The sequence below is a fragment of the Gymnoscopelus microlampas genome, assembly GCF_963454915.1.
Source record: "Gymnoscopelus microlampas genome assembly, chromosome: 3".
NCBI classification, from domain to species: Eukaryota; Metazoa; Chordata; class Actinopteri; order Myctophiformes; family Myctophidae; genus Gymnoscopelus; species Gymnoscopelus microlampas.
The window spans coordinates 33,208,015-33,232,065 of NC_139940.1; the positions used below are offsets into that span (position 1 = coordinate 33,208,015).

Sequence of the window (24,051 nt, forward strand, 5' to 3'; positions counted from 1 at the left end):
ATATGTAGACTTAGTGTCTGTTGTCTGTCCACTCTGTGACACTCTTCTCTCTCACTTTTTCTCTGAATCTCTCCCTAATTAATCTACCCCTCAGCCTTGTCTCGCGCTCTCTCTCTCTCTCATAACATAAAATACACATAAAAGGTTTTGTTCCATACAGGCATCTTAGCCCTTTTTTCTAATCATGATGCGTGTTCTAACAAACCTTCTCATCTATTCTACCAGGGGCCATTAATGTACTCTCACATGTAAATGCCTTAAAGTTCATGCTATTGAATGTCATCATCAATTATGGATGACACACTCCAAACACTAATAGGCAAACAATTCCCTCCCTCGCTCTCTCTTTCTTTCTCTCTCCATGTCTCTCCTCTCTGTCTGTCTCTCTCTCTCTCTCTCTCTCTCTCTCTCTCTCTCTCTCTCTCTCTCTCTCTCTCTCTCTCTCTCTCTCTCTCTCTCTCTCTCTCTCTCTCTAGCACTGGTAATAGCCTTAACCAGTGCTATTGAAGAGAGTACTATGTCTCTATCCAGTGCCTGTTTACTAATGTATACACCAGCACTGCAAGTTTTTTCTGGCCCCGGAGATGTCTTTAATCTTCATGTTATGCTGTGCTAGATGCGAACACATTATTTTTTGCACATTTAACTTATGGAAGATCTTTCATGGGAATTACTTTTCATGGGTACTTCATACCACTAGCTAGTCTGGTAGCTTGTAAGGCAGCAGACTCTCTTGTGGGAATTCAAATTAATTCAATTTTATTGTGGTGCCAAATCACGACAAGTTGTCTCAAGGCACTTTACATACCGTGTAACAGAACCCCAATGTTTTTTTTCCCCCCTGAGCAAACATTTGGTGAGAGTGGCAAGGAAAAACTTCCCTTTTAATGCGAAGAAACCGTAAGCAGAAGAAGGCTCTAGGGTGGACCCTTGTCAGGGTAGAAAGAGAGAGAGAGGAAGACACAATATGGACAGCAGCAACCAAAATAAGAACCCTTCTGTTGTACTCTATAAACATTGAACCCTATGTTTGTTTTACTGACATACTGTATGTGAATCAGGTATTTTATTCTGCCGTGGGTAAGACCTACAGTATTAGGCATTATAACATATACCTACAGCCATTTGAGTGGACTTGTCAATAGTAACATCTTTATGGATACCTATTCATTTTAACATTCACTACTTACGGCGTTCTTCCAAGAGAACTCAAAGAGATGATGTAAAAAAAATATATATAAATACATGATGAGAAGTCTGCAGTCATCTACTAAGTTGTGCAGATGAATAATTAAAGATGTCCCTGTTTCATGAAGGTGAATAGGCAGCTTTCTTCCTTCAGAATGAAAGTAGGCTGAGACACAGCACCCAGAGGAGGGAGAGGAGACAGGAGAAGCTTCTGCTGGAGTTGAAAGGCTTACTGAGGCGGTGTTCTTAACCACTTACAATTTCTGGGCAAATACATTGCAATCTCTGAACAACTTTGTGCTTTATGCTTCCTGGGTGGATGAATAATAATTCATCCTTTTTCATACCGTCTGAACTTTTCGCTGCAGACTCGCCATGGAAAAGGTTTTGGTCAGATTCACAAACAGATACTCAAAACTCGCCACTTAATGTCTTGCATCGAGGTTTGACAAACTCTTACAGTAGAATAATATACGCACTGTGCAACGTATACCAATGTGCATCTTTTCATGGACATGAGGCTGTAGTAGTGTGTCATGACTGATGTTTGTGTGTGTGTGTGTGTGTGTGTGTGTGTGTGTGTGTGTGTGTGTGTGTGTGTGTGTGTGACACACACACACACACACACACACACACACACACACACACACACACACACACACACACACACACACACACACACACACACACACACACACACACACACACACACACACACACACACACACACACACACACACACACACACACACACTGTGTGTGTGTGCGCGCTAGCTATCACGGCTATGATGATGTAGTTTATCATCTAAGCCCTCAGTGCTGTTCCAGTCTCTTGCTCCCATGGACGGAGAATGCATTGAGAAACAAAAGTGTGAACGCAGCACCTGCTGATGATAGGACACAAAACTCAAGACACATCTTGAGACCATGATCCATCGATCATGTTTTGGTCAATAGTTCAATAGTTCTATGGCTGTTTTGATGCATTACTATAGACCATATACTGTACACACGGCTGCCATGTTGCTCTTACTTCATACTCGGGGGAGGTGAGAAACCCCAAGGTGTTTTTTTTTTACTTCCTACTCAGGGAAACCTCGGGTTCCCCGCACCTCCCCTGAGTATGAAGTAAGAGCAAAATAGCCGGTGTGTGAATATGGTTCAATAGGCTATTCGTGCATAACTGTAGTCCTTGTTTCCAGAAGGTGGCATATACCCATTTCCAGGTTCTGGTTCAGTTTCCCATATAGCTTCACTTGACAGCAGCGGCAGCAGATTTAAAACCGGAAACAATTATTTTCAAAACTGCTTCTATCTAAAATCCTGTGTCTTCAGACCCATGTTGCTTTACCCTCAGTGTTGTTGTTGTTTCCTATAGTTCTGTATACTGACCGCTGCTGCCTGCCGTGTTGCATGCGCTCTCTCTCTCTCCTCCAGGTTCAGCCGAGAGACCGGTGCCACCCAAACCTCGTCGGGCCCCGGCCCGGGAGCCGCCCCAGCTTGTCCTCCCACCTTCCCCGACTGCCCCCACCTCCCCAGTGTCCCCTCCCTTAGAGCTCACAGACACAGCCTCGTCCCCACACATTCCCACAGAGATGGAGGAAGCAGCCACTCAGTGTAGGTTCCACATTGGATGGGCAGTCTGTCTACTCCACTGTCCTCCTCCTCCTTCTCCTCCTCCTCCTCCTCCTCCTGCGCTGTTCCTTCATCTTTTTTTCTCCATCTATCATCATCTTTATTCCCTTTTTCAGAGGCTGCTATCCTGTCTTTCACAGCGTTTTCCCTGTTTCTTTCCTGTAGCGTAATGTTTATTCTTCTTCTCTCAGGTGCGTGCGTGTGTGCGTGTGTGCGTGCGTGCGTGCGTGCGTGCGTGCGTGTGCGAAATGTACTCTTACCTCTACAGGGCTACCTTACGCTTCATGCTGCCCCTACATTTGTGTCTATGTTCGTATTGTGTATGTTTGTTGGATTCTCATATCAAGTACATGCTGTATGTCACGCATGCACACTGTGAACAACAACTATCTGTTTCCATCAGCAGCACTGGTGGTTTAAAAATCTTTTATCGTGGACAATTTTTGGAAAACTTTGAATATATATATATATATAGGCTATGTTTTAAAGCGAACATTTTAAAGTCGGATCTGTGCTTTTAGGGGGTCCCTGGAACAACATATTTTGAGATGGGTGTCCGCGGCCAAATACATATCATTTTGGGTGTCCTTGACATGGAAAAGTTGGAGCCCCACTGATATAGCAACATACTGTTAGGATTTAGAAAACATTTTTAGATATGTATTTGGCCGTGGACCCCCATCTCAAAATGTTTTGTTCCAGGCCCCCCCCCCCCCAGAATCAAAGATTTGAGTTACAAATGTTAACTTTAAAAAATAGCAGATCTACAAGCTCATAGCTCACTCGGTGCCGCGCTATGAGCTTGTAGATCTGCTATTTTTGAATTGCCAAAGAAATCTAAAATGACACAGATGCGTTCCCGGATTGAATGGGTTAAGGTCCACTTGGTTCCTAACTATCAATTATGCACATTGAGAACCAGAGGAGTCAGTTGTGCTGTTAGATAACAATCATGATACTTTATTGAAGTTTGCTTTGAACCTCTTTCGCCTTGTATGGCAATCTTTAAGAAAGCTTTCTCATAAATGAAAGATGCTTACCACGATGCTTACCACTGAACTGGAGAGGGATGGGTTGGTGGAACGTATTCATGATGAAATTGTTGCATCAGGATGTAACTGATGTGTTGGATTAGTCTTCAAAAGAGCTACTTATGCACTTTTACTTGAGGAGCTTTCAACACAAGTAACCTTATTCTACTTTAGTAGCACTTGAGTATTATATTCTAATACTCTTTCACCTCTGCATTATATGCTGTATATACAGTATGTACTGTATACTGTGTGTGTGTGTGTGTGTGTGTGTGTGTGTGTGTGTGTGTGTGTGTGTGTGTGTGTGTGTGTGTGTGTGTGTGTGTGTGTGTGTGTGTGTGTGTGTGTGTGTGTGTGTGTGTGTGTGTGTGTGTGTGCGTGCGTGCGTGCAAGCCTGCGTGCAAGTATGCACGTGTGTGTGTGTGTGTGTGTGAGAGTTTCACTGATTTTACACTGTATGCTTGATTCAAATCCAACAGGCATGGACGGGCCTGAGGTAAGCCTTTAAGATGAAACACAGCCACAGGCATTAGATGTACCATAAAAGGTACCTGTATTGTTTGCGGAAATATCGTGCACAAAGCTTCTTGCAGGATTTGCACAACGTTTCAGATGAATATGTACAGGTTTTTTTAAAGAGTCATAAACGTCCTCAGATTTTTTGCATGGTCTTTTCATCGCCATTCTCTGTATTGTAAACTGTTAACTGCATGGATTCAAGTTCTCAGTCTCCACGACTGATTTGAGTTTTTTTCTCTTGGCAAACTTTTGGCTTACTCTAAACTAAGGATGATTTATACATTGTGAGCTTTTAGATCGGCTATTTTCGGTATAAATCAGGCATAGCCCTAAACCTAACCCACGTGCCTTGTAGTCAAGCTCTAAAAGATATGAAAGTTATTTAAGATAAAATGTTATTTGAAATTGTCAAACTAGCAATAGAATACATGTTCAGAACAGCATTTTCCATGAACCCTAACAGTCTCGAATGTCTCAGAAAAGCAAAGGTTAATGCCTCAATCTGCGATTTCTAGGTAGGCTACGATATGTTCACGCTGTTTCACAAATCACAGATTGGGACTTGGCCCGCATTTTTCAGTTGAGAGATTTGTGTGTGTGCTTTAATCCATGTACTGTAACTGTCTTTCATCTCCTTAATTCTTCTCATCTCCTCTCTTCAGTGTACTGCTGTGGGCCTGTCCGTCTGCGGCCTCTGCGCTCCAAACGCTCATGAGGTCCCTTCCTTTCCACCTGCCGCCCTCTTCGCCCCCTCCTCACCCTTTCCTCATCTGCTCCTTTTGCTTTCCTCCTCCTAATTGGACTTCCTGCTCATCCTGTGGTCCTTCAAGTCAGAACTTTTTCAGCTGCTCTATTCACTTTGGACTTTCAATTCATCCTTGCTGCTTTCGCTGTACTAGACAGCACCTCCCTTAACCACTTTGGCCCTGTATACTTTGTCGTACAACGAATATCTAAAATAGCTGATCCACAAGCTTAGAACGTGTGACACCGCGCGCGCCTTCTGAGCTTTTAGATCTCCTATTTTTGCTATTTCTGAAGATGTTGAAATGTTTTGAAAATTGGCCATGTTTGGCCTCTCTCCATGTGAGGGTTTGAGTTCGATTAAGCTGAGGACACAAACAGTGCGAGTGAAAGCCAAGTACTTCTAATTTCAACCTGCCTCTCAATCGAATGGTTGTTTTTCTGTTGTGTTTTTTATTTGTCTGTAAATATGGGGTTTTGTATTTCGGCTCGATGCGCTCGGTGGTATCGAGTAGCGTGTGTTTGAGAACAGGGCAGGGTTAAAAGAGGACACGCAGAATGTGGTAAGAGGACTATATGAAGAAAGATGAGCGTATGGATTACTAGCCCTGATTGATGAGCGACATGCTGGGATGAGGTTATGAGGCAAGGCCATGTGATATCTCTGGGTCAATATTTTGGTGATGTGATATGTGCAGATCTATAGTTGGACAGCGTATGTTTCCCTCCCTATCCTCAGTGGTTTGGCTTGGGTTGGAAACCAGATACCTAGACGCACAGTGTGCCTTATGCGCCATTATGGAGCGCATGATCTATCAATGACATGATTCTGTTCTGGGCGGTGGTCTCGGCTCACCCCTTTTACATGATGCAATTTAGTATTCAATAATGTGTGTGTGTTTGTGTGTGTGTGACACACACACACACACACACACACACACACACACACACACACACACACACACACACACACACACACACACACACACACACACACAATCTGTGTAAAAGAGAGCCAGGATATTCCCTTGACATTGATTTCATGTTCGAAGGCTTTGCAGTAAAATTTAAAAGGCTACTAGATGCATGACCACATTTGAGCTTTATTTATTCAACCTAAAGGTTAGGCTGCTCACAGCTGGTGGCTCAGAGAGGCATATGACACTTACAAATGTGTCAATAAAGTTCTCGGTCCCATGGAATTACTTTTCCACTAAATGGTACCAGTGGCTCAACTCGACTCGACTGTACTTGACTCTACTCTACTCCTTTACTACATGTCCACTTCAGATAGGACCCTTTTTATGTAACAGGTTGTCATAACGACATCCAACCCTCTGTGTAGGAGCACGCTAAACAATGCTAAGGTTAACGCTAATTCTAACACAAATGCTGTCTCTATTACACCTGTACAGTCCAACAAAAACTGTTTCTTATACCATTTTAGGTAAGAAATAGGCCATGTAGTTGCTCAACAGTGATTTATTTCACATTTACAGCAACTAGTTTTAAAAGTTTGTTTACAGTGTATGAGAACTTCCATGCATTATTATAGAGGAGTCTGTCGTGACGCAATGACGCTAACGACGATTCTCTCTGAGCAGTCTGTAGACTGCAGTGTTATCACATCACGTTTTGGCATATCGCTTCAGCTTGCTTGGAACCTTGATGGAGGTTTGGCACCAGGTACTAGCCTTGCACCTGGTACTAAGTAGCCTACTACTTTTGTCCAATGGGAAAATAAAAAATGTGAGTACAGTCGGGTCAAGTTGGATCTTATGCTCATTCGGCCAGGAACATTTTGTCAAAATACAATAATGAAGAATCTTTCTGTAGTGAATATTTCAATGGATAAGATATCGAACTGTTTACGTTTTGGTTCTACAGAAATACAAAATATTTTAAGCCTTTTGAGTTTCTTCCCAGTTTAATTTGTTTGCTACATAATTCAGTTCTGGTCCGAATTTTGGTACTGCAATTTAAGTACTAAACACATCTCATGAAGGAGCCTTTGATCTGATTTTGAATCTATTTTAATCCAAAATATCATTTATGCTCTGCCAGCTCTAAGCTGCTGATTTATAGATGTGTAGGCCATTGCAAGCTTCTTTGAGTTCAGAACCTTCTGACCGTGTTTTCTCCTAATGGATATCCAAAGCATGTGAAATGTATTTACAAACAGTGGGAAATAATTATCTGTAAAAACGATATACATTATGGTGTGTTTGAAAAAGGATAATTTCCCATTAAATATTTGAGTAAAGACTTGAGTTGATGGTTATTTTTGGAATGGTGTTGCATGGATTGTCATGCCTCAGTTTTGAAAATGAAGAAACAAAAGGAATAGAGAATAGTCTGTTTTTGCAGGTGCTTTTATTGTGGCAAGTATGACAATGTCACATTTGTATAAGAATGAGTCAAATATTGGACAGAAGTTGGTGCTTGTGTTTTGTGTGAGGTTTGGGAATGACTGTTAAAGCGTGCATGGTGGTTTGGTGTGTTCTCTGTGCACGTGCATACATTATGGTTGTGTGCATGTATGTACGTTTTTTAAATTTTATTGTTGGGGGGGTGTGCGTGTGTGCATGTGAGTGTGTGCGTGTGCATGTGAGCGTGCATCCGTGCGTGCCGGCTGCGGCTGCAGCTGGCATGACTAAGGCGTTGCTGGGAAGAAGCTGGGAGGACAGCCCTGTGAGTCATCACCACATCTCCTAGAACTCAATGTCTCTCTCCACACCATTAGGACTAGGCCCAAAACTGACAGGCCTGGCACACACATACACACACACACACACACGCACGCGCACGTGCAAACAGACATGCAGGCGAAACACTTTTAAGATTAAATCATGCACCCTCCACACATGCATATACACCAGTGAAGAGATACGTATTTAAACACCCACACGAGCATGCAACATTGATATGCACACACTCACACACACACATACAGTACAACACACACTATACAGCACAACAAAGGTGCATATCAATACGATTCGCTAACACATCCACACATGGAAGAGACAAATTGACTCGCCCATTTTTTTTAATAAGATCATGTACTGTTTCAGTCATTTTATAGTATATGGCCTCATGGCCTCTCTGTGCTGTGCATGCTGGCTTGACTGCTGTGAAACCTAACAAATGGTACATTGACTTTTATTCCGTTGGACTGCAGTTCAATGAGATCAGTAACTGACTAAATGAGCTCCCCAAAGCCCAGAGGGCTGACCAGAGCATGACTGTACTGAAGAGATGAAGCAATGCTATGTCAGTATATCTGTCATTGGGGACTCTTACTGTAAAAACCTAATTAAAACGGTTTGTTTACAGTAAGTCCACCCACACATCATTAAATCTGTTTTATCAAGCCAGAAGTGGTTGCACTTTTTGCCTGTGGCCTCTTTGGCCTCCGTTTTCGGTGTTTGATTTAGGTTTATTTGGGTGTAACAGTGCATGTGTGTGTGTGTGTGTGTGTGTGTGTGTGTGTGTGTGTGTGTGTGTGTGTGTGTTGAAACTCATGAATACTTCCTCTGCTTTCTCTATCCTTGCATCTCTTGTGCTTTTCTCCTGCGGTGTGTCTGTGCTTTATCTTTCTCTGCAAATGTACCTGTTCTCTGCAAACGTTGTCAAGCTTTGACGTGCCAATATTTTTGTTTTCCTAATCCACACGTGACCATAATATGCATATGGCGGCCGTGTTCCTCTCACCCTGTCGGGGTGGGGTTTCCAATCCTATCCCCTGAGTATGATGTGAGAGCAACATGAGCCATGCCAACAACTTTGACGCTGAAAGATAATAACCAGCGGTGGACAAAGTACTCAGCCCCAATACTTGAGTCAAAAAAGACTCCTGGTCAATATTGCTCAGCTACAAGTGAAAGTTGTTCTGTCAAATTTGTACTTGAGTTAAAGTACTGGAGTACTTGTTTTTAAAAACACTTAAGCAGTTCAAATTACATTTTCTTTTTTTAAAGAATGCATTGCTGTATTGAAATTTCGAGATACCCCCCCCCCCCCCGCCCAAAAAAAATAATCTACAAGCTCAACAATTGTGGGCTGGTAGATCGGCTTTCGATCATAATTTTTGAGTGGTTAATTCATAATGTACCTAGAAATGTAGTGGAGTGAAAGTCATCCCATAAAAGTATCCCAAAAAACAAACACTCGAGTAAAGCACAGATACTCAAGTAAATGTACTTCTGTTATTGTCCACCACTGACAATAGCAATGGACGACGAAAGGAAGTCATGCTTTCTCATTATTTTCCTCCGCTAGCCTGGCTCCACTCCCTGCAGAGGCCTGTGACAGGTGGCCAGAGCCCAGACGCCGACGTTCTGGAGGAGGAGACGCTGTCGGTGGGCAGCAGCAGCACCGGCAGCAGCCTGCCCGACCAGGGATACGCCGCCTCCGAGGGCATGGCCGAAGGCGAGGACTCGGGCCTGGTCAGCTCTCCCTCGGACACGCAGCCCACGTCTCCGGACGGGAGCTTGTCTCTGGACGGAAGCAGCGGAGGAGCCGGAGACAGACAACTGGGACCAGTGAGGGACAATTCCAGCGACAGCGACGAGGGATGCGCCACTTGGGGATCCAGCCACAGGTAGGCCTGTCACAATTATTACATAATCGCATTTTTTTTTTGATAATCGCAATTATTTTTGCATAATCGTTTCCATGTTGAAAAATGTTCACACATTCCGAATAATAACAAAAGCAACGCGTCACTTCGAAGCTTTTAGATCAGCTATTTATGCTATTTTTACATTTATAAAATTATTAAAGGTAGGGTAAGTGATATTTTTTGGTTAAAACAAAAAGTATTTTGTTAAAAGGTTAAAATACTATATTCTGATAGTAATCATTGCTATAGAGTGTTTGTTCAGTAACAGGAGTCTCCCCGTCTCTCCAGCTCTTTAATAAACAGAAAATACATTTTTCGGTAGGTGTCAAAATCTCAGCCAATCAGGAGAAAGTACCCATTTTAAGCTTAATTTGTATAGTGTTCCAGTTCAGATTTTGCATGCTCATTTCTTAGTGTCATCACTTCCAATTTCACTTGTTTAATCTGTATCCTGATTGAGTTCTCTGTCCTGGTTGGATAAAATTGGAAATGAAACTGAAACTGAAACGAAAATGCATTTTCTGTTTAATAAAGAGGTGGAGAGACAAGGAGACTCCTAATACTGAACAAACACTCTATAGCAATGAGTACTATCAGAATATAGAGCTATTTAACAATTATTTTAACGAACGCAAATCACTTACCCTACCTTTAAATATGCCATTTCTTTGTATATGTAAAGTTATTTTTTATTACGAAGCCTAAAAGGCAAACAGAAATTTAAAAAAGTATTCATGTGTTCCAATGTTCATTGCCAAACACACAATTACATCGTTAATTGCAATTATTTGAGTGACAATTAATCGTCAACTTAAATTTGTAATCGTGACAGCCCTATAGCCGCAGGTACGGCCGGTGGAAGAGATCGGAAAGGGAGACAAAAGAGGGAATAATAGAGGGAAGGCTGGGTGTCAGATGTCAGGAACGAAGGGCAGGCAGCATTCCAGTGAGGGGAAAGTGGTGCTAAGGGGAGTGTGGGTGAGCGAGACAAAGTACACCAAAGCTTCAGTAATGTATTGACCTTAATTTACGACCCTTTGTTCATCCAGCTACTTTATTGCGAACATATTGTGGGTAGCGAGACAGAGACACATTAGGGCGTCTGGGTGGGCCTGTCAAACCTATGATTCACAGGGTCTGCTTCACTCTCTTACTCATCTACCTCACGTTTCCCAGTATTCCGCCGTTCATCTCCATACGTATCGTCTACCACACTGTAGCCAGCTTCTGCTTTTAAGGTCCCAGTGGCCTTTTTTTCTTTCCTTCTCCTTTTCCACCTAAAACAGATCCAACCAATTTCTAGGTTGTTGAAAACCAAAACAAATATTGATCTTACAGGTACTACATGTCATTGTGATCTCCTATAACTGTAAAGGAGTAGTTCAACCAAAACATTTCTTATTTTCTATCAATTACACACCCCATGAAGCATTAAATTCATGGCGATTTTTTTGTTTTTATCACATTCCTAAGCCAATAACTTGATGACCGGCGGTCTCTCCGATAGGAGAGACCACAGTCTCCTTTGTGTCTCCTACCGGATACATTAGCATCTTTATTATTATCATCAAATTATTGGCTCAGGAATGTGACAAAAACAAAAAAAAATCCATGAATTCGATGCTTCATGGGGTGTGTACTAATTGATAGAAAATACGATTTTTTTTTGGGTGAACTACCCCTTTAATTAACTACCAAAGTAAGCAATTAAGATCCAAATTGCTTGGGAGCCAACTGGTCTTTGACCATGACCTAACTTTTTTGCCATTATGGCAAATACTACACAAACAATGTGCTTAAATTTCATATTTTGCTTTAAGGTCTAGTTTCACATATGGAGAATCAAGCATCACTGTCTTTTCCTGATTGTCGCGTCACACTGCCAGTAGTACTAACCGAGAGCAGCTCCTGCCGTGTGTTATATTTGAGCCGTGGCCAAGGCTGGCAGCCATAACCCTTAGTGCTGTGCTTTCATAGTTATGATTCTAGGCCCTTATTCAAAGTCTTTCTGGGAAAATGATTGCTGACCCAGGCTCACTTTTTGCCTTTTAATCCATTAAGACCGGGAAAGCACCTGTGTCATTTTGAGATTTCTTTGGCTGTTCAAAAATAGCAGATCTACAAGCTCATAGCGCAGCACCGAGTGCCGCACTATGAGCTTGTAGATCTGCTATAATTTTTTTTTAAATCTTGAACATTTGTGCAAATATTTGAATATATACTGTATATCTTTTAAATGGAACATTTGTAACTCAAATCTTTGCTTCATTGGGGTCCCTGGAAGTAAATACTTTGAGATGGGGGTCCACGGCCACATACATATAATTATGGGGGTCCTTGACATGAAAACGTTGGCGCACCACTGATATAGAAACATACGTTTTTCAAAAAACTGTTAGGATTTAGAAGACATTTGTAGAATCCCCAGAAACAAAGCTTTGAGTTACAAATGTTTGCTTTAAAGCAAACATTTGTAACTGAAATCTTTGCTTCTGGGGATATATATTCAAAGATTTGCACAAACTTTCAAGATTTTTGAAAAATAGCTACAAGCTTGTCGTGCCGCACTATTAGCTTGTATATCTGCAATTTTTGAATAGCCAAAGAAATCTAAAAATGACACAGATTCTTTCCCCGGTCTAAATGGGTTAAGTTGTTGTGAAATGTGAATGGTAATGTGCCTGAATCAGTGAACCCCGATCAGTGCTCTCACTCAGACAAGCTTTATGAACCTTGGGCCTGGCTTGTAGCTGCTTGCTCCTCCAACTTCCAGGAAAGCACCATAAGCCTGCTTTTCTCAGAGTCGTTGAGGAAAAAGTATTCCCGTCCAAGTCTCTTAGAAGACAAATTCTATTTGGTTTGGCCTCCCTTTTGCAATTTGTTATGGCTAATACATCAGTGACTCATGAGAATGCTCTGTTGAACTCTTGAATAGAGAATAAAGGAAACATGAACTCTGTGGTAATAATATCTTTATAGCTGCACATTTCAAAGACACCATGTTCTAATGTAAATCTTTTTTCTTTTCTTTTTTAAATCGGCTTCATATTATAAAAAACTATAAGTTATGTTTTCTTTCCCCTGTTATTTGAACTGTATTTAGCCTTTTGTCTAATTATTAAGGGAAAGGTTAGTGGCCCTAATCCTAAAAGAATAAGGAATGGGGGAGGGGGTACCCAGGCCATTACTGCCAAAGTGCCCTTGAGCAAACCATCTACTGCTTGCTGCACCACTGTCCAAAGTCTCTTTGGGATATACAGTACAGTACTGTGTGTCTGTGTGCATGTCTTCGTTGATGTATGGAAAGACCATTTTCTGTGCCAATGAGCTTTCAACTCTTTCTCTATTCTCTCAGACACAGCGACATCAGCCTGAAGAAGTCAGGCAGGTTAAAGGACAGCTATGAGAAAGACCCAGAAGTCACCGTCCAGCTCAGTCAGACTTTTGAAGCAGATGTTGCAGGTGAAGTTTGTAATGTAGCTTTCAACTGAGACCTGATTGCCTGAGACCTTACAAGCCCTAATATATACATTATTTGGCAACTGTACTTTTAAAAACGAATTAATATTTGTTGTTAGTAACAACACAGTACACTAATATCTATTGAAACCCATTTCCACCACTGAATAAAAATAAAAAGGCCTGAATTGTGGGGGGTTTTGTTTGTTTTTTCACAATTCCAACTGAGCAGTGTTTTTATTCACAATCTTGATATTTCTAAATACAGTTTTTCCCCATTCACGATTACCTAAAGAATACCCCTAAGATTATTATTCAAATTTCATAGTGATTATCATATTACTCATTTTATTATCTCTCATCGTTTTCACAATGCTGTATATCACCCATGTGTGTATTGCCTCACTGAATGACACTCCTTATACTTAATCCACAGACAGTAATGACGTGCCAGTATCTATGGTAGACATGGATGTGCCAGTCACAGCCATAGATGATGTCCTGGATGACTATGACTATGAGACAGAGTCACTGACCGGAACCCAGTCAGCTGATTGCAAAGGTACTAAGAGGGTTCAATTTGTTGGACATGTATTTCCTTCTTTGAAATGTAGACTGTGTGGTATGTTTGATATTTGCTATGTTCTATAACATCTTAATTTCACAATGTAACCCATTAAGACCTGGAACGTCATTTTTTGATTTGAGCTAAAAAGCATTATTTTACACTTTGGCTATTCAAAAAAAGCAGATATAGAAGCTCATAGCTGCGCTACAAGCTTGTAGATCTGCTATTTTTGAATAATTGTGAAAATGTGTGTAAATCTTTGAATATGTGTATTATTTTAACTCCAATCTTTGCTTCTGGGGGATTCAAACTTTTTGCTGTCTTGTCTGAATTCTAGGTCTCACCTCAAGTCACCAGCCCAGTGGGGAGATACAGAACAAAAACAACAATGCTTGTATGGCCAACGGCAGCAGTGAAACTAGCAGTGTGAACTCTCAGGAGACACCTTATCAGGCTGCACAGCGGAGCCAATCACAGGAGAACAGGCCTATGAATGGCATGCTGAACGAGGAGAAAAATACATCAACAATTGAAAAGAGCAATGCAGAGAGAAACACGGCGACAGAAGGAAAACAAAAAAGCACAGTGTCAAAAACGAATCTCGATGTGCAGAAACGGAAGCACAGCACCAAGACTAAACCTGATCCCATTAACAGCAACACTCTCACTGTTCCCGAAATGAAAAATAGTCCGGCCCCGACCAATCAGCGGTCGATGTCGACGGATGAGGATGGACATATTCCTATGTACAGGGTCCACGCCAGTAACAACGCCGGTACCACCACCTCACATAGCAAGATAACCTGCAGCGGCACATCTCGGTTTGGTATGAAAACATTCACCATCGTCCCTCCCAAACCTTCTGGTTCTAGTAGTCATGCTGTGGTGGAGAAGCCGGTGGCCCCCCGAACCACGGGTGCCATCAAAATCGATGAGCAGGGGAACATGGTGAAAGCGGGATTGTGCCGTAACAAATTTGGGGGTTCGTCTGAGCTGGAGGTTTACACCAGTGAAGGGTCTCCTCTGCTGGGGAAAGCCAAAGCCTTCTGGAGCTCAACTGAAAAACAAGACAGTTCTATGGCCTCCAGCAGGAGTGTTGGTGACAAGGTCAAGGACAGTGCCGATGACCTGAAAAATAATCCCGCCGCTGTCTCAGAAAGGTTTGAGATGACCCACAAGACCGAGGGCTTGAAAATTGCTCAAGTTTCAGCTCATGAGCCGGCAGACAATGTCAAGCCTAAAGAGGCAGTGAAAGAAACCGTACAGGAACCGGTGAAAGAAGTCGTCGAAAGGAAAAAGGAGAAGCAGATAGACAAGGAGAGCAAAGTGTCCATTTCAGAACCTCCGCAGCAGCCCAACAGTAAACCTCCCCCTCAACCTGCGGTCATCCCAGATCAGAAAAGAGACCTGTCCTTCCTCAAACCGTCGAGGAGAACCTCCAGCCAATACGTGGCCTCTGCCATCACCAAATACACCCCGAAGACTTCAGCTAAACCTGATATTACACCCAGCATCCCAGAGTCCTCTACTCTTAGGACAGGCAGCTTCTCCCACCAGAAGGGTCGATCTATGTACGTGAACCCACACCACTCTACTCAGTCATTTGTGTCAGAAAGTAAAGTGACGAGGTCCGAATCCATGTCTCACCCTCCTGACCCAAAGAGTTCAATGAGCTCTAATGAGTACATCTCCGAGAGGCAGACGGCTCATGAGGAAGTGAGATGGGACGGGGAAGCGTGTGCTGCTAGTAGTATTCTTCAATCCACCAAAGAAAGCTCCAAGAATTTGAAAGCAGAAACAGCCAACACTAAGTGTATTCGACCCAATAGCCCCGCCCGAATGAACCTGACCACTACTTACGGCAGAGATAATCTCCAACATGTCCGGGCCAGAAGCCCCAGCCCTTCACGGACTCGCTCCCTGCATCAATCCCCTTCTCTACGGTCAACCACCAAAGAGGTTCCAGCCTCCAAGACACCGTTCCCAGCCAAGATCAGTGTCACTGTATGTACTGTATGTATGTTTGATATGCAAGACCGTTTTGTAGTTTCACACGAACGTAAACCGTGTGTAGGACTAGACTAGAGTGGTTACCAAGACAACACAGCTCTGGTTTGCCACTTTTACATGAACTTTCTCAATTATGAAAGTGGTGAATGAACATGTTAAAATGAGTTTTGTTATGTTATGATGATGCTATGATAATGCACTCTGATGTGTCCTGATATTGGTAAATAACGGACTTGGCAGAGGGAACTCCACTCCGCCTTGTCTGTTAATTCCTATGTCGGAACACTTTGTTGTACACTATCACTTACATATTTATTATGTTATATTGTTATTATTATATTACCAGAGCCACAAAGAGACGGCCACCACAGCCACCCATCCAGTGCTGCCTAAGAAACCAGAAACTATCGTCAGTGAATCCAGTGACGGCATGCTCCCTGAGCCACACCAGGTGACAGTGTTCGGGCCAGTGAAGAAGTTCAGACCGGTGATCTGCAAGTCTGTTCACAAGGAAACATCTCTCCACGGCAACCTGATGGAGGCCATCCAGACCGGGGGAGGGAAGGAGAGGCTGAAGAAGGTGACGTTATGGATGGAGAGTCTACAGCTCATCATAACTATTTATTATCATGTAGGCCCGGGCAGTGGTTCTCAACCTGTGGGCCGCAAGGGTATTGTGGGCCACCAAAATAGGCAAAACACTACGATTTATTTTTTAAAGATATATTTTGGGGCTTTTATGCCTTTATTGGTAGGATAGCAGTTTGACAGGAAATTATTTGAAAAAAGGTTTCAAAAATAGCAGATCTACAAGCTCATAGCGCGGCATTCAAATGATTGTGAGACTATTTTAACACATTTTGCTGGGGATCCCCTGGGACCCCCCCCCCCCCCCCCCCCCCCAAGGACCCCACTTTGAGAACCAATCAGTGCCCCCCCCCCCCCCCCGCCCCAGCTGAATTGTCACTGTGTGCGACACCGACCACACTGCAGAAGAAACTCAGCATGTCAAACATGGCCACTGTGGTTGCTGCATTGATCTTCATCCCCAGATTGCTGGGCAAATGGAGCACTTGTTTTTGCTAACTCAATGTCCTTTAATCACTTGACAACAAGGCAGGCGCGCTGACAGCGAGGACTTGTGAGGGCCTGTGCCCAAGCAAGCAGCCGATTGCCTCACGGGTCAATGAGCACAAATACTTGTAGAAAAGTTTTGAGAAGTTTTTAATTGGTTATTTTAATGATCTTCTTCCTCTCTCATCATTAGATATCTGGATCTACTACCAGCAGCATGAAAAAGCCATCTTATGAGGAGGAGGAGAACGAGAGGGATGCTCTGCTGGCCGCCATCAGGGCAAAGGGCAGCTCTGGAAAGCTAAGGAAGGTAAAATGATCTCAACATTCATGTTACAAAATACATGAGGTATCCACCATTTGATCTCATTCATATATTATTCATAATTGCAAATGATTGTAATACAGGGTTTCACTTATATCAGTTCTTCCTTTTTTTATACTTTTGTTTTGAACAAATGTTCAAGTGCAGGAAATCTGACATCTGCAGCCTTATAATTCTAAGGCATGTCTATAGATAAGGTACCATATCATTAACAGTGCATTATGCATCTTTACCAATTAAAACCCTATATGCTTCATTGACCGGGGTCCACTGGGGTGCTCGGCCCCCTATTTTTTTCCCCCTCTACACCAAATCTCTTCCCCAAAAATAAAATAATATTATTTTCGACTAATGATCACCTATTATGACATGCCCATACACTAGAGTTCATGTCGTTATACATAGCTATAGATAATACATAGCTATACATAGCTATACTGTATATAGTTAAGCTATTTACGTATTCACAGATGCATGCAAGCAACCATGCTATATTGTCTCTGTGGGGTGGAAACCACATATGTCCAAAACCGTCACTTATCAGGATTCGAATAAAAAAATAGCAAAAGTAGCAGATCTACAAGCTCAAAACCACGTTTCGAGCTTGCAGATCTGTAGGGCAAGTAGGGCATTCATTTACGAAAAAAATGTAGATCTGCATCTGTGTCATTTTAAGATTTCTTTGGCTATTCAAATATAGCAGATATACAAGCTCATGGCGCGCCACCGAGTGCCGCATTATGAGCTTGTAGATCACATTTTTTGGGGGGGGAAATCAACAACGATACGTGCGTTGGTTTCTATTTGAATCCCTCTGTGTGGACTGGGAGTTGTGGTTTGTTGTCATGTAAGGAGCCATGTGGAATGAAAGGGCCAGGAAATGTGCTGTTGTAACCGAGGCCCATCTGCGGTTCTATTCTAGAATGTTCCTGACCAGTGCTGGAATCTCTGGAATGTTGCATTACTAAATCAGACCCACAGCCTTTTGGGCTTAACAAAAAAAAAGAAAGGGAAAAGTTTCATTTGTTTTGATTGAAGATAAATATAGTAGACCGTCTTTGAATGAGAGTTTTCATGAAACGATGTGTCTGCGTGTATAGGATCAAATCAGAACATCATTTAGTTTTTTATTATCCTTTTGTTTTAAAAGCAGCACATATCTGAACTTAAAGAGCTTTGTGATGACTTGACTTTTATAATGCAATGTAGAGAATGAGGACTTCAAGCAATTTACTTTTGTGTGTGTCTGCACGTGTGCGCTGCCGGTACATAGATAGATAGATAGATAGATCATTTTATTTCCGTGTCCTGCACACGAAGGGCCCAACCCGCATGGGTTTATAAGACACCATTTTACACTTACAGCATGTTTTAAATATATTCACATAATACATTCAATTACATCTCAGAATGATACAGAGTGTTCTGTCTTCTCTCCCAAGCTTGACAAAACAAAAGCTCCTTTAACAAAACATATCTCAAGTTTTTCATAATCATCTAACTCAAGCAAATCACCACAAATAGAAGACATCTTACTAACAAATACCTCTCTTATATCATCATATTTAGGGCAATAAAACAAAAAGTGAACCTCATTTTCAATTTCACCAAGTTCACAAAACAAACAGTATCTCTCTTCCTCTGGACATACAGTACAGTACATCATATTATTTATATATAATATTTGCACTTTCTTGGCTTGTGTTCCTGTAAGCAGCTGTCTCCCTGCAAGTCTGTGTGCTTTGCATCCACCGTCTCTCCTCTCTCCACACTCCACAGACCAAATCAGAGGCGGCCGAGGAGCTGGAGAGCTTCAGGAAAGATGCTGTGGTGGAGGAGAAGAGGAGCCCTCCCGCCTTCACTTCCCCTCATCCTCCTCCTCCTCCCTTCTCCCCACCTCTGCCTCCACATGCAGGGGTCCTTCCTCCACCAGCGCCAACCGGACCTCCACCGCCGCCCCCGCCCCCACCCCCAGCCCCGGCCCCGGCTAAGCCCAGTGGGGTTGTGCATCCTGGCGGTCAGATGAACCCTGCCATGCTCAGAGAAGCCATGTTGGAATCCATCCGCTCCGGATCTGCTGCCGAGAAGCTCAAGAAGGTAGAACCACCTAACAACTCATCCACCACAACACAGAGTCCTGCATCTTTAAAGGGGCACTGCTGTGCTTTTGATGTGCATTTTAAGTTAATTGGTGAGCGTTAGCATTTAGCATATTCTACCCGAGGCACACCAATAGACAAGTGAAAATCTCAAGGCATGCCTGTTGTATTCATAGCAAAAATTGCAGATCTACAAGCTGGCAACGCATCGTAACGTAACGCGAAGCCTTGTGAGAAAATAAATGATAATGATTACGGATGTCAGTTTGAAAGTGGTTAAAATATATTTGAGAAATAGATAGAAAACTAAATGCATGGGCTGTCATGGATTTAATTCAATGTACCTGCTGTCTCCCAAACCTCGATCCGCATCAACAACTCTAGTGTCTATTAAATCTTATACATGACTAACTCTATTTGGGGAAAAGTTCGAGAGGAGACACTTGGAAAGAGTAAGAGAAACATGGAGGTGGAACATGGAGACACACAGAGGAAAGAGAAATATTCACGGAAAGAAAGAGACACATCTCTGGAGCCCTGGCAGCCGTGTTGTTTGAAATTTCACACTTCTTACTTTACCTTGAGTTGGAACTCGCCCTGAGCAGAACAAAGCCCTCCTAGGATACAGCAGCTGGGGAAGTGGAAGTGGAGCGTAGATTCTAACACGTACAAAGATTCAGCTGACAGATACTGAACTGCTGTATGTGATGTGTTGAGGGAGAGGATGGGTTCATTTTCAGGTCAAGAAATAAATGAAGCCTAGAGGAGAACATGTTAAAACTATTTAACAATGCAGGTATGCAGTTTAAAGCTGACAGTCCAATAACTAGGGAGGAAAATACTCAATGGTAAGAATGATTCACTCTGAGGAGCTTGAGCTCTGAGCAGTTTGACAACTGCTGAGTCAAACTGGTTTCTCACTTGCTGAGAAGTCTCTTAATTTTAAACCCAATCAGCGATCTGTCAGTTAAGCCCCTACCCCAAATCGTAAACGACTCTAACCCAAATCTTAAACTACCGTAACCTAAATTTGATACGACATAAGCCCACATGTGTTTGATTTATTCATTAAGCTTAGTTTCCTGCGTACAGTTAATACAATCGCAAGATCAAAGAATGGGATGCTTTCTTTGCAGCATGTTGTTATTGTCATCTTGTCATTTTAATTTTATTTTGTGTCTGTACCATCTAGGTAGCTGCGCCCACCAAGACAGTTCAAGTGAATGGCAGACTGGGGACTATCCACGCAACTTCTTCAACACTCTCTCAATGATAACAGTAGAACCTCAGATGATAGAACGTATAGTCTGGGGAGATGGCTTGAATACAATTATTTTAAGTGACACTTGTTTGGTATCACTGGTGCAACTAGTTGAGTTGCATGATTAAAATCACATTGCAATCACCACTGCACCAAAAGGCTCCACAACAGCACTGGCTGACAGCCTGGGACCTTATACAAGAGTACTTAATGATTTCATGACAGGACTGATGGTTTGCCAGGTAATTCTAGTTTGGCCTCACATTTTCCATTGACATGACTGAGGGGAGATGATTATAATTATTTGTTGCTGTCACTATTTGGCAGTAGCCCAAAAAAAAGGTAACTTTTCACTGAGTTAGCAGAGAATACTACTACTAGGTACTTGAAAGTTTGCGAACCCCATGGAATATATTTATATTTCTATATTTGTGCATGAATATGACCTAAGATCAGATTTCCTAAAGTCCTAAAAGTAGATCAAATCAAGAGAACCCAATTAAACACATGTTATTTGGTCATTTATTTATTGCGGAAAATCCAATATTACATGTCTGTGGGTGGCAAAAGTATGTGAAACTGTAGGATTAGCTGTTCATTGAAATTAGAGTCAGGTGTTTTCAATCACACAAACAACCCAGTTGGTTTTACTGCAGTCTACAGGCAAAAAAAAACAATAAGGAGTAAATAAGTAGCAGGTGAACCTACAAAGGGAGAACAGGAACTACGAGGGCTCACCATGCTGCATGCTAAAATTATACATTTTGATGATGTGACCCTACTCACCACCTCTGGTATGATAACTGTAAACGGTGAGCAAGACGACAATGGGGTTCCAACACACGATGCGCCCAACACGTCACGTCAAGTAGAATCTAGAAAAGGCAGTCAACAGAAATATGCAGTATGAAAAGGACGACTTGTGCATCATGTTAATTGATCACTTTAACTACGGCATAGCCTACCTGAAACACCAAACCGAGGACAGGGGCCAAAACAGTGAGCATAGGCCAACAGGTGCCTTATATATAAACACTACACATGATTACTGTGTGCACTAAGGAACATTCCCCTCTGCACTATCATTGATAGAACAAAGGAGAATAAAGTTATAGGTGCTTTGTTGAAAGATTAAAGCACTTTATTCTGATAGTAATCATTTCATTAGAGTGTTTGTTAAGTGACAGATGTCTCCCTGTGTCTCCAGCACTTTAATAAACAAAAGATACATTAACAAGTGGGTTGCTAATTTCAGCCAATCACAAACTTTCAAGCATCACCGTAGTTTAAAGCAAGATGATGCCCTGCCTTCAGCTGGAATAGTCAGATCTTAAAACAGCTTTTGGACAGCTTCTGACATTCGCTTCCCTGAATATGTTTTTGTGACCACTTCCTAACACATTGAATACAAGATACAACACACTAGTTTAGTTTGGAGGTGACTCGAGAGCCTCTACTTTGTTGCTAGTGACACGTACTGCAGATTCCAGTTCTAAACATGTCACTTACCTTATGTGTCATGCCATCCGTACTTGAATTCAGTAGATATTGTAACTAAAATATTGTAACGGTGTACACAGCATGTGCCAATAATATGTTTTTGTTGCTGGGCAAAGAAAGCAGAATATTTTGACTTTAATATCCATTATAATTTCTGATCACATTTGTTGTTTGATCAATTTTTATTTGATTTTAACACCCTTAATTTTCCTCAGATGTTAGGGATGCCGTAAACTGTTGCTCACTCAGTGTTATAGTATGTGATTAAACGTTTGATGTTTTGATGTAAATATTCCATAAGGTGCAATACGTTTGACATGATAATGTTACCATCTGGGTAACTTAATATTTAACACATCTAAAATAATTGAAACGCACACCTTTTCAAGTATACTTTCAAGGAAAACAAGGTGTAATCCAGGTGACAAAAGGTACAACGTAAGGTCCAGAAAGTGTATTCTTTTGCTCAGATCTGGACCATAATGCCAACTTGTACAATACTTCGGTCTGAGGTGTTTCACTGGTGGTGACTAAGTCTGATTTATACTTATATATATATATATCATACGACGCTGTTGCTTGGTGAAAATAGCAAATCCACAAGCTCACAAGGCATTGCAGCTTGTAGATCTGCTATTTTCTCTGCGTGACACTGTTGTACGACAAAATATAAATCAAGCATAACTTGTGCCTGCTACTACTTATTCTTCTCCACATTTTGCCTCTTGCCCTTATCTTATGCTGCTGTTTTAAATCATTGTCATTACATAATCAGTGCTCTGCAGAAAACTTGTATCCCAAACATTTATACAGGAATAGAGAAAGTAGTGATTTTTGAGTTGCATATTTGTTCTTAATGGTTTGGATCAATGTTTCATGAGCGTCATTGCAGACATGAGACTGTTTTATTTTACATGTGAGATACTTTGCCATCCATCAAGTAAAGATAATTAAGGATGCATTATTTATGCAGTACATTGATTCACACACGTGCGCGAGCGTGCACGCATGCACGCGCGCTCGCACACACACACACACACACACACACACACACACACAGGACTAACCTGTCCTTTCCTTGACATTTCAAAGCATTTTGAAGCACTGTCATTAAGTAACTTAAGTATGTTATTGGTGGGTGTCACCAGAAGCTAAGAGATTAGTTTATTTATCAATGAGCAATTATCCATTATGTAATAGACTACACAGTCCTGAGTGTTACCAGAGAGTGTAAAGATGGACCCATTTGTACATTCTCAGTTATTTTACAGTGTAGTTGATGTAGAATGCCTCAGCACTAATGTAGTCAATCTATGGACTTGATTTATGCATGATTGTTGACATTTCATGCTATTATTCTATATTGAAAACTTCCAGTATGAAGCTATGACTGATAGAGAGAAAGGTGTACAACTGAGATTAAAACCACTTAAACCCTAGTTGACCGGAGTCATCCAGGGCTCTATACTAGGCCCCCTAGTGTTTCACTCTACAAGAAAGTCTTTTCCCGAAAATAGCCTATCTACAAGCTCACAATGTGTCACGTTGTGAGCTTGTAGATCTACTATTTTCACCGAATGTTAGCCCCAGAAGAGTGACACTAGGGTTCAAGTGGTTAAATAGTATATTTATCAAACGCGGTACCGCTGCATTGAATTGTAAAGAGCTGAATGATAAACCGTAGAGGATATATATTCAGATGTACATATTGTCATGTATGTTTAGGTAATACATAATATAAGCAAACACCATTCCTATTTTCAGAGAGCTACATATTAATTTATCTTCAACACTCAATAGAAAACGTGTTTCTTTTTTCTTCGGGCCATGGCATTTTAGACAGGTTTCTAACGATGGCTTTCATTTTCTGGTTCCTTCCATTTGATGGTTTCATTTACACACTATATCTTGCAGTTTGTTATAGTATAGTAATTGTATATTTTGTAAACTAAAGAGTAATTATCACAATGATAGATTTGGATTAAATGGTCCTTCGCTAGAATGGCATTCTAAT

At 41.7% G+C, this 24,051-nt stretch overlaps 1 protein-coding gene across 5 annotated transcripts in view; it reads left to right on the plus strand.

Moving 5' to 3' along the window:
- The window catches only part of cobl (cordon-bleu WH2 repeat protein), a 113,911-nt gene extending 90,128 nt beyond the window's left edge, over window positions 1-23,783 (plus strand). For 4 of the 5 annotated variants that reach the window (XM_084053264.1, XM_084053266.1, XM_084053265.1 and 1 more), the window contains 9 exons: window positions 2,626-2,805; window positions 9,399-9,720; window positions 13,097-13,203; window positions 13,637-13,762; window positions 14,106-15,772; window positions 16,125-16,358; window positions 17,046-17,162; window positions 18,957-19,274; window positions 20,469-23,783. In XM_084053264.1, the coding sequence (XP_083909390.1) occupies window positions 2,626-2,805; window positions 9,399-9,720; window positions 13,097-13,203; window positions 13,637-13,762; window positions 14,106-15,772; window positions 16,125-16,358; window positions 17,046-17,162; window positions 18,957-19,274; window positions 20,469-20,549 (3,152 nt within the window). In that variant the 3' untranslated portion in view covers window positions 20,550-23,783. The remainder of the gene's footprint in view (window positions 1-2,625; window positions 2,806-9,398; window positions 9,721-13,096; window positions 13,204-13,636; window positions 13,763-14,105; window positions 15,773-16,124; window positions 16,359-17,045; window positions 17,163-18,956; window positions 19,275-20,468) is intronic. The other variant, XM_084053268.1, reaches the window with a different exon arrangement.
- Window positions 23,784-24,051: the final 268 nt, after the last annotated feature.